Genomic DNA, 10,951 nt, shown 5'->3' on the forward strand with positions numbered 1-10,951 from the left:
TTAGGCAGATTCCTGGATGGCTGGGTGGCTCTTGCCTGTGGAGGCAATAAGCACAGTAACATTAATATTTTATGCCATGCTGATTCTAATCATGTCTGGAGCACAACAGAAGTGGTAATGGGAAAGACTGTTCTCTGCACAATTCACTTTGAATATAAGTGACCAAAAGAGTAAATTGGTTCTTTAGCCATTCAAAATAGCTTTTCCAGAGGAGTTCAGTTTGAAGCTGAAACTTAGTTCAGGTCATCAAAAATATTTTTCCATAATATGTTGGAGTGGGAAAATGGTAAGATCCTAGATACAGAGCACTAAGCATGGAACTCAAAAATGCTTCTATGCCAAACAATAATGTTGGATGAAGTTAAGTAGGTGTGCCTTACCTTCTGTAGCGATTCCCAGTCTCTTCTCCTCGCCTTCCAGCAGTTTCCTGTAGGTGGCGATCTCAGCATCAAGCTTCAGCTTGATGTGCAGCAGCTCTTGATAATCCTGCATGTATTTGCTCATCTCAATCTTGGTCTCACAGAGCTGGTTCTCCAGTTGAGCAATGATGTCCTCCAACCCTGCCACCTTGTCTTGGTGATTTGCCTCCATGCCTTCAAGCTGCTGTTCCAGAGCAGAATTACTGGCTCTCAGGCCATCAATCTGATTCTGCAGTTCAGTCACCTGATTGTGGAAGGTGGTGATCTCATTCTTCATGGTCTTCATCTGGTCCTCATGTTTGCCAGCTGTTTGTTTCAGTGTGTCGAATTTGCCCTTGTACCACTTCTCTGCCTCCTGGACATTGCGAGCAGCCACGGCCTCAATCTCAGCACGCATGTTGCGCAGGTAGGCAGCCAGGTCAGGCCGGTCTGAGTTCAACTCCACATTGACCTTGGAATCCTCAATCTGCTTCATGAGAAGAGCCACCTCTTCATCATGCAGCTTCTTCAAGAACTCAATCTCGGCCAGCAGCTGTTCCACTTGCCTCTCCAGGTCGGCTTTCTGCAGTGTGGCATTATCCACATCCTGACGGAACTCTAGCAGGATCATCTCAGCCGCCTCTGGAATTATAGATTGGGTAAGAGATAGTCAGCATTGCACTGCATTGTTGTAAGGTTGGCAACTCTAGACACTAGAAGAGCTGTAACACCTCACATCTTAGTTGCTCTTGTCTTACCACCTCGTAATATCACTTGGAATATTGCTTCCTTGTTTTGTAGTGGTAGCAATCAAAGACCAAAGTATAAACTGAATGATGCTAGGTAGCAGTATTGATGGGTATGACCCATTTGCTATAACACTCATTAATAAACCAGCAAAGTTCTAGTTCTAGCTCATCCCTCTCAGCTTACCTTTGAGGGCCATCTCCTCCTCCAGTTTGAGCCTCCACATGTCTATCTCCTCCTCGATGTAACCCCTCTCAATGTCAGCTGCGCCTTTTTCTGCAGTCAGGGCCTCGATCAGATCCCTCATCTCCTTGAACTTGATCTCATACTCTTCTCCGAGCCCACTAGGTCCTCCCTTGAAGCGGCCCTGCAGTGCAGCCAGCTCTGCCTGCAGCTGGGCATTCCTCAGTTCCAGGGCTTGCACCTTCCCAATGTAACCGGCAAAGCGAACATTCACCTCCTGCATTTCCTCCTTCTCGTTTGCATGCTGCTGGTGGATCTCTGTGCCAACCTCAACAGCAGACACACCACCCTGGTACCCATTACGACCGCGGCTGTAGGAGGATCCCTTACAGCGGGAAGGAGATGGACTTTGCACCCGCACCCTGCTGGAGTTGCTCACCGATAGGGACTTCTGGGAGTGTGAGGAGCCTCTCATGTTTCTGACTGTTCACGGGCCTTTTGTGTTGCTTGCTAGATAGTAGTTCCACCACAGAGAGAAGGGCCTCTTCTTTGCTTGTTCTCCAGGAGCTGGCCGACCTTGCTACTGACAGTCCTGGTGCCTGATCTTTGGCTTATATAGGGCCTCTAAGAATCTCACGCCCCTCTTTGAAACCCTTGCAAGGATTTAACATGTTTTAGGCCCTGTTTACGGCCAGCTCACACGATTGCGATGGAATGAGTTGATCCGTCAAGTTTGACAATCCCCATTCACTTTGAATGCTCCATTCCGTAGATGGTTGTACTTCATAACAGCAACATCATCGATCAAACTAAATGTTTGATATTGTTAAGAAGCTGGTTAGGAAATGGATGACATTAACAAGCAACACTTAAATCTATCACTGTTTATTTTATTTGCATCAGACCTTTGTTAAAAAACTTTTTTTAAAAGTGTCAGCAATAGCCTATATCAAGGGTCGGGAACCTTTTTTGCCTGGAGAGCCACTTTTACCATTTTTTGTTTTTTTTTATCTCAGAAGAGCCACAAAAAGTTAAAAGAAAAAAATGGATATTTAACTAACAGTTACTTTTATTCAACAGAGTTTTTCATATACATTTTCTACTAGTTTTAAAAGTTATTGTACTAGTAACTTGAAATGTAAATGGCAATGGGAAATGACAGAAGTTAACAACGTTACGGCGTAACAACGACATGTAGTTAACAACGTTGACAACACTCGAAATTGAACATTAGGCGGTGAGGTGAAGCTTCATGCAAGCGTTGAGGCTTTCGTCATTTAAACGCGAGCGCAGGTTCGTCTTTATATTTTTCATATGTGAGAAAGATTTCTCGCATGCATAAGTGGAACCGAATATGGATAACACAGCAATACTAACATATTGCAATGTGCAATATATGGGCAGTTCATTCCAAGTTTTTAGAAGCAGTTCGTCTTGAGATGGAAGCTTCCCCATGTCATGTCATTCCACTTGTGTTCGCTCACAAGCTGTGCTCGCTGACGTGCGATTCTTTCCAGCTAATCGTTCAGTGATTTGAACTTGCCCACCCAGATGCCATACGAGGCCAGGTCGGCAACCTCTATTTCGAAATCGCCGATAGATACACCAGGGATGCACAATGCATTTTTTTCCTTTTCGATATTTTTCTCTAGCCTATCAACTTTAACAATGGAAGTTTTCTCGTTGACGAAAATGTAGGGAAATCTGTGATTTTGTTAGATACTGGCATGGCAACCAGCCGCGAATGTAACAATATTTTGCATGCTATGGTTACGGAGTCAAGTGAGGTGGAAAGTTAAATTAAATAACTCAGATAGACCTACGTATTTGCCACGAAGCCTTGTCATTTTTATATAACTAGTATTGACTGTTATTTAAGCCTTCTACTAGGCCTAGGCTGATCCCTTGATTACACGTTTTTTTTCTCCGTATTTTTTTCCAACCCATTTCGTCCGTCAGCAAAAGAGCCAGTGGTGGCTCGCGAGCCATAGGTTCCCAACCCATGGCCTATATCATAGATATATATAAAGGCTAGAGGTCTTTCGGCTGAGTCTAGAAAGTCTGCACATGGCGGCCAACTTGCTGTGGGGAGCTCACTCACCCATAACATTGTGTTGGTAGTGGTATGTACTTTTTAAATAATCATAACTTGCTCAATTTTCAAGCGATTTTTCAACAGCTTGATTTGTTATAAAAGTCACAGATGTAGTTATGACACTTCACACGTATGAATCATAATGTTATTTTCAAAAAAATATCCAAAATGCATCCATAATTATAACCATGTTAATAACCAAACCATTTGTAAATCCGTTGAAAATTGAGCAAGTTATGGTGCATACCACTACCAATACAATGTTATACGTGACCGAGTTCCCCGCAGCAAGATGGCCGCCATGTGCGGACGTTCGACTCCGTTGGCCGGAAACCTGGACGAGACATCTAGCCTTTATATATATATCTATATGGCCTATATGAGCAAATCTGACATGAAAAGATTTTTTATCATAGACGGAAGTTTCAAAACAATAACATACAGTGTTAGATGTACGATTCGAAGACTTTGTAAGCGGAAATTTCTTCTTAGCTGGCTGCGAGTATGAGGTCCATTATTATTGCAATATACAACTATTCAATAGTTATGAAAACATTTTTGATTTACTATATCAGTAGGCTACTTTGCATGCACTTTCCCAATAGGCTACCAAGGGAAATTATATAGGTAGGCTACCTATATAAGGTCTGAAATTAACATCTGCCAAGTGCCAAATTTGTGTAGGTTTTGCATTTGATGTGAAAGTTTCGAAAGCCACCCAACACTTTCGAGGGTGACTTTTTTGCAATAAAATATCAGCATTGATGGCTTACGGCCAGTAAGATGAATGTTATGTTAGCTCTTGTTCTGTCAGACAATTATAGCTGCTTGTGTAGCCTGTTAACGTTACTTCAGAGGTACAGTAGGTGAAGGACAAAGCCCTCAACAATAGCCTACATTTGTTGTTAGTAATAAAACCATGAAATTGGAAGCACTTGTAAACCATGAAACATCCAGGATACACACCCCTTGCATTGTGGTCTCTCGTGCTGAAGCTCAGCTTCTCTATAATGCACAGGCATTTAAACAACTCACAGAGTTGCACTTTGTTGCACATTGCTTTGTTGCACTGTTCTATACTTGTTATTATCAATACAAAATACAATAATTTTTCGCTTAAAGAAGCATTCCGGATCAATTGCTATTCCCTAACGATATACTAGCGGCTAAAACTAACGAAATCTCTTGAAATGTGCTGACTTTGACATTATGACAAACTAGTTACTCGACAACTGTCCTAACACAGTCAAACATCAAGCAAGTGCAACACAAGACAAAGCAAGACGGCAAATAAGCTACTTAGTAGTTCGGCAGACAGTTGAAAGCCGAGCGGCGTCAGGCAATCTTACATTTAGCAATTATATGCCTATGGACCCTGGTATGGCAATGGCACGGAGGCGATTCTCCATACTAAAACTCATTGTAGCGCCCCAAGCTGTTATTTTAAGGTAAAACTGCTTATCCTAACCCTAATCCTGAAGTATAATTGTTGCATACTGTTACTTTAACCTACAGTCTCTGACGACTGATTTTTAACCACTGTAATATGTATTATGCAGATTAATTGTAGGCTATGTATGATACGTTGCTAGTTGGATCTCGACTTCTGTCTCTGTCACTTTATACGCATGCTCCATGTCTCCTTCTCCATTTTCTTAAGTTGTCTGTCGCACCGTTACAGCGCCACCAACAGGCCTGGGAGATATACTACAGCGAATTCATCCGATCCGCGCCATTTGTGTAAATGCAAATTTTCCTTGACACGGCTCTGTGTATACGCGATTAATATAAATGACCAGATCCAAAAATGAATCCAGATTCAGGAAATCTAGGCTTCGTGTAATCTGTAGTTCACAGAAATCAGTATTTCACAGGAGGGTATAACAATTCAGAAGATGCTTTTGAACAATAGCCATTTAATTTACATATACTTCCTTAGTGTTGATTCTTCTACACCTTGTTGCCACAGGGCTTTTTTATCAAAACATTTTTACCACCATGCTTACTGCAGTATAGCTACAGACTTTATTTTATCTTTGAAGACTGCCTTTGCTGAACCCCTGTTTAACTTCATTAAGAGATGTGCAGTTTTATATAAGGAAACCTCTCCACATCTTTTAGCCAATCAGGGTTGCACTGGACCACCTCCCTCTGAAGAACTACTATGAATAAAAAATCATGTGGTTGTTTCAGCCCATTCTCCTTCTTTTGCTTTGCTGCTCTAAAGACTGAGAATACTAGCAGCTGTGGGTGTGTAAGTGATGGACAGGAGAAGAAGCCATGTCCTTGTCACAGTAGTCAATCTACATCTCGTCACTACATTCACTATTGGTTTCTCTGCCTCTGTGAATGCAGTCTGTGCATATTTTACTTATTGCATAGGTTTCCTCCATCAGTCATATGCAGGTTTTCCTTCTTCAAACTCGAACGGCCAATTCAGATCTCCAGACTTGCACACTCAGGGGACCTCACATGTTTATTGTTATTAAGTGTGAGACTTGTTTCATCATTACATTAGACCAATGTTGAAATTGACAAACACACTATAGGTCTAGCCTGAACACGGCTGCAGATGATTCAACAGTACTTCTATGGATCGCTTACGTCATACCTGAGATGAGGAGTCAAGGGGTTTAGGCCTTGGCCTCAGTGTAAGGCCTATGACGGAATACTGGATGCCACAAGAGCAGCAATCAGTATGTATGTTCATAAACTTTAGGCTATATGCCTATACTGTGGTTCTATAGGCCAAGGGTTCGATGGATGCTGGATGCTGGCTCACAAAACAGCTTCAGGCACATACAGCTATACAGCAGATATCAGCAATTAACTCTGTAGGCGAGCATAAGTGACTTGAACTTGATGCGAGCAGCTACAGGCAGCCAGTGAAGTTCAATGAATGTGCGTTAAAAATAAAATGAATTATTATTATTATTATTACAGCTCTGTGGGTGCACTTAGTCTTGAAGAGTTTTTATGGCTGAGATGATAACTGGATACTGGGCTAAAACCATCTAGTTTGGCTGGGTGTTTTGAAAAGTTTTCATTATTGTATATATGTATGTTTTGTGAAGAACGCAATTTTCTGAAATATATTGTGAGTGTGATGAATGTTGCTTCTAGTATGACAAATGAGTAGACTGGTGTAACCTGGTCTCTCAGTGCTTCAGCACTATGCGCCAAGAGTTCACTGTCTGAAATGAACTTGGTGTAACTGCAGACTAAAAGCATGTCAAATGGATCGTTTACGTCATACCTGAGATGAGGAGATAAACGCCTTGGCCTCAGTGTTAGGCTTTTGACAGAATACCGGATGCCACAACAGCAGCAATCAGTATGTATGTTCATAAACTTTAGGCTATATGTCTATACAGTGGTTCTGTAGGCCAAGGGTATGATGCCCAGGGAGCACACATGTCAGTGAAAATGTACATCTGTATCTGTAGTTGCTTTGAATTAAAGTGTCTGATAAATGAATAAACCCACATTTCAGTTCTCAACGATGGATCTTTCAAGGCACAGGATACCTAGATTTGATCACATTGTTGTTTCAGGTATGTACCCATTTAATCACAGATATTTGTCCTAAAACAATTTCACACAGAAATGAGATTATAAATGAGGTAGGTAAATGCACTTAATTGTGAAAATGTGTGCCTCATCCCCAAACACCAGGGTTTTCTTTCTTATTAATGGAACTACTTTTAGTTATAGTTGTAGGAACTACTTTTCTGTTATGTGATACCATTGATGTAGTACTGAGAGGCGCATTGATACACTGAACTAGAGCAGAAGGTTCATGCCTGTAACGAGTTAAAAGAAACCAAATAAAGGCATTGTTAACTTTACTCCGGTGTTTATCCAATGTATTAGGCAAGTGCAAATACACAACAATTAGCAGCTCCAATGGCACCAGACATTAGCCCAAATTCTGCAAGAGCCAACCCCAGTACAGAAGGCTTGGTTTTGGAATAGGCAACCCACTCTCCTTTATACCAAACTGGAGGAGGAATGAACTATAAAAAAGCACTGTGGAGGAATGCACTGTAACCTCCTTTAACCTCCTATCCACTTGCCTCCTTTGAGGCTTTACCAGAGACTCATGTACAGCAGCTGCCCCTGTTTTTAAGAAGAAGCCCATTCCTTTCAACCATCATGTGTGTATGTCATGAAACACAGACATTGCCGTTTATTTAAAATTGAAGGGGTTTGTTACTGCGGCTCCAATTGGTCCTCTGTTCTACATCCACAGGGCGGTACCAAAACACACAGAAGCTTTTGTAATATATGTGAATCTGGAAAAACTGGAGGGTTTGTCTGTTTTTTTGTTTTGTTTGTTTGTTTTTCGATGACAAAATGTACATTTAGACTAAGCGACGTACAAGGGAGAAAACAGTCAAGCTAAGAGCAATAGAGACCTAATGTAACAATAAATAAAAGTGCAGAAATGTACCCGCTGTAAGTGCAAGTTAAGTACTAGTAGAAGTGCAAGTTAGGAAGGGTGGTGCTCGCTGAAGAGTTGGGTCTTCAAGAGCTTCTTAAAGGTAGAAAGGGAGGCCCCTGCTCTGGTAGTGCTACGTTGGTGGAACTACAAATGAGAATAGCCTAGTTGGCCGTACACAGCTGGCAGTGCTAAATGACGCTCACCAGTAGACGAGCGCAGCATCCTGGGGGTAACATTTGCCCTTACAAGAGCATTTAAGTAGATAGGCGCAGAACCAGCTATTAACTCTGTAGGCGAGCATAAGTGACTTGAACTTGATGCGAGCAGCTACAGGCAGCCAGTGAAGTTCAATGAATAGTAAGGGGATGTGTGCCCTCTTAGGTTGGTTGTTCTTTACTAGAGAGAGCATCCATACCTTTGCCATTTTTTTTTAATGCTGTGTGTTTTGCATGTTTTGCAAACTAGGCCTGAGAGCTTTTCCTTTAAAACCTACCCTTATCCTCTGCTTTTCCCTTTATGTTTAGCCAAAGATATTCCAAACTCCTTCAAGGTCTGCTTTCAGGAGGAATTTTTATTGGTTCAGAAATTTCAAATACCGGTATTTTCTGTAATAGCTCCCACATACATTTTGTGATGTGAGCAGTGAGGTGGGATGAGTTGGTACGCTGAATGGAGAGCTGTTCAGATATTTTAACCATAATAGGCATGGTTTTATCTTTACTTTGCGTTTGTGTTTGCTGTACAGTTCCAGCAAGTTGTACTGTGCAATACCAATAATTACCAGTAACCAGTAACCCTGCTATAATGTCCTGTTTGTCCTGCAACACCCAAATCACACACATACACCCAAGCTGTACGAAAACACTGTACAAACTGAGTGAACTCAAGTCCAGCTTTATTTTAAATAGCACCTGGGAACTCATCTTAGCTGTTTCTCAAAATGGCAGCTGTGGGTTCCCCAGACGGGCGAGTTAGCCAGGGCATAACAGGACATGGGTGTGGTGCAGTGTTGGGTCTCTGGGAATGACGGACAGGCATGGAGTGTCCTGGGAGGAGTGGAGGTCCTTAGGCAGATTCCTGGATGGCTGGGTGGCTCTCGCCTGTGGAGGCAATAAGCACAGTAGCATTTATATTTCATGCCATTCTGATTCTAATCATGTCTGGAGTGCAACAAAAGTGGTTATGGGAAAGACTATCCTCTGCACAAAAAGAGTAAATTGGTTCTGTGGGCATTAAAAATAGCTTGTCCAGAGGAGTTCTGGTTTAAAGCTGTAACTCATGTCAAAAATATGGGTGCATTATATATTGGAGTGGGAAAATGGTAAGATCCTAAGATACAGACCCTAAGCATGGAACTCAAAAAAGCTTCTATGCCAAACAATAATGTTTGATGTAGTTAAGTCGGTGTGCTTTACCTTCTATAGAGATTCCCAGTCTCTTCTCCTCGCTTTCCAGCAGTTTCCTGTAGGTGGCGATCTCAGCATCGAGCTTCAGCTTGATGTGCAGCAGCTCTTGATAGTCCTGCATATATTTGCTCATCTCCATCTTGGTCTCACAGAGCTGGTTCTCCAGTTGAGCAATGATGTCCTCCAGCCCTGCCACCTTGTCTTGGTGATTTGCCTCCATGCCTTCAAGCTGCTGTTCCAGAGCAGAATTACTGGCTCTCAGGCCATCAATCTGATTCTGCAGTTCAGTCACCTGATTGTGGAAGGTGGTGATCTTGTCCTTCGTGGTCTTCATCTGGTCCTCATGTTTGCCAGCTGTTTGTTTCAGTGTGTCGAATTTGCCCTTGTACCACTTCTCTGCCTCCTGGACATTGCGAGCAGCCACGGCCTCAATCTCAGCACGCATGTTGCACAGGTAGGCAGCCAGGTCAGGCCGGTCTGAGTCCAACTCCACATTGACCTTGGAATCCTCAATCTGCTTCATGAGAAGAGCCACCTCTTCATCATGCAGCTTCTTCAAGAACTCAATCTCGGCCAGCAACTGTTCCACTTGCCTTTCCAAGTCGGCTTTCTGCAGCGTGGCATTATCCACATCCTGACGGAACTCTAGCAGGATCATCTCAGCCGCCTCTGGAATTATAGATTGGGTAAGAGAGAGTCAGCATTGCACTGCATTGTTGAAGAGTTGGCAACTCTAGACGCTAAAAGAGCTATAAGACCTCACATCTTAGTTGCTACTGGCTTACCACCTCATAATATCACTTGGACTAAAGCTTCATTGTTTTCTAGTTGTAGCAACCAAAGACTAAAGTATACTAAATGATGCTAGGTTACAGTATTGACCCATTTGCTATGAAACTGATTAATAACTCAGCAAGGTTCTAGTTCTAGCTCATCTCTCTCAGCTTACCTTTGATGGTCATCTCCTCCTCCAGTTTGAGCCTCCACACGTCTATCTCCTCCTCGATGTAACCCCTCTCAATGTCAGCTGAGCCCTTTTCTGCAGTCAGGGCCTCAATCAGATCCCTCATCTCCTTGAACTTGATCTCATACTCTTCTCCGAGCCCACTAGGTCCTCCCTTGAAGCGGCCCTGCAGTGCGGCCAGCTCTGCCTGCAGCTGGGCATTCCTCAGTTCCAGGGCCTGCACCTTCCCAATGTAACCGGCAAAGCGAACATTCACCTCATGCATTTCCTCCTTCTCGTTTGCATGCTGCTGGTGGATCTCTGTGCCAACCTCAACAGCAGACACACCACCCTGGTACCCATTACGACCGCGGCTGTAGGAGGATCCCTTACAGCGGGAAGGAGATGGACTTTGCACCCGCACCCTGCTGGAGTTGCTCACCGACAGGGACTTCTGGGAGTATGAGGAGCCTCTCATGTTTCTGCCTTTGTGTTGCTTGCTAGATAGTAGTTCCACCACAGAGAGAAGGGCCTCTTCTTTGCGTGTTCCCCAGGAGCTGGCCGACCTTGCTACTGACAGTCCTGGTGCCTGATCTTTGGCTTATATAGGGCCTCTAAGAATCTCACGCCCCTCTTTGAAACCCTGGCAAGGTTTTGACATGTTATAGGCCCTGTTTACGGCCAGCCCACACGGTTGCGATGGAATGCGGTGATCCGTCAAGGTTCCCATTGTAC

The 10,951-nt window shown here is 43.2% G+C and overlaps 1 protein-coding gene across 1 annotated transcript; it reads right to left on the minus strand.

Annotated features, from left to right (window-relative positions):
* On the minus strand, positions 1-10,694 carry LOC308372879 (uncharacterized protein; the record flags this gene model as incomplete). The annotated part of the gene is made up of 5 exons (XM_080848227.1): positions 1-35; positions 381-1,040; positions 1,332-1,811; positions 9,283-9,942; positions 10,223-10,694. 5 exons carry the CDS (start codon positions 10,692-10,694, stop codon positions 1-3), a joined length of 2,307 nt encoding a protein of 768 aa, XP_080704353.1.
* Positions 10,695-10,951: the final 257 nt, after the last annotated feature.

Source organism: Sprattus sprattus, assembly GCF_963457725.1.
Source record: "Sprattus sprattus genome assembly, chromosome: 11".
NCBI lineage: Eukaryota > Metazoa > Chordata > Actinopteri > Clupeiformes > Clupeidae > Sprattus > Sprattus sprattus.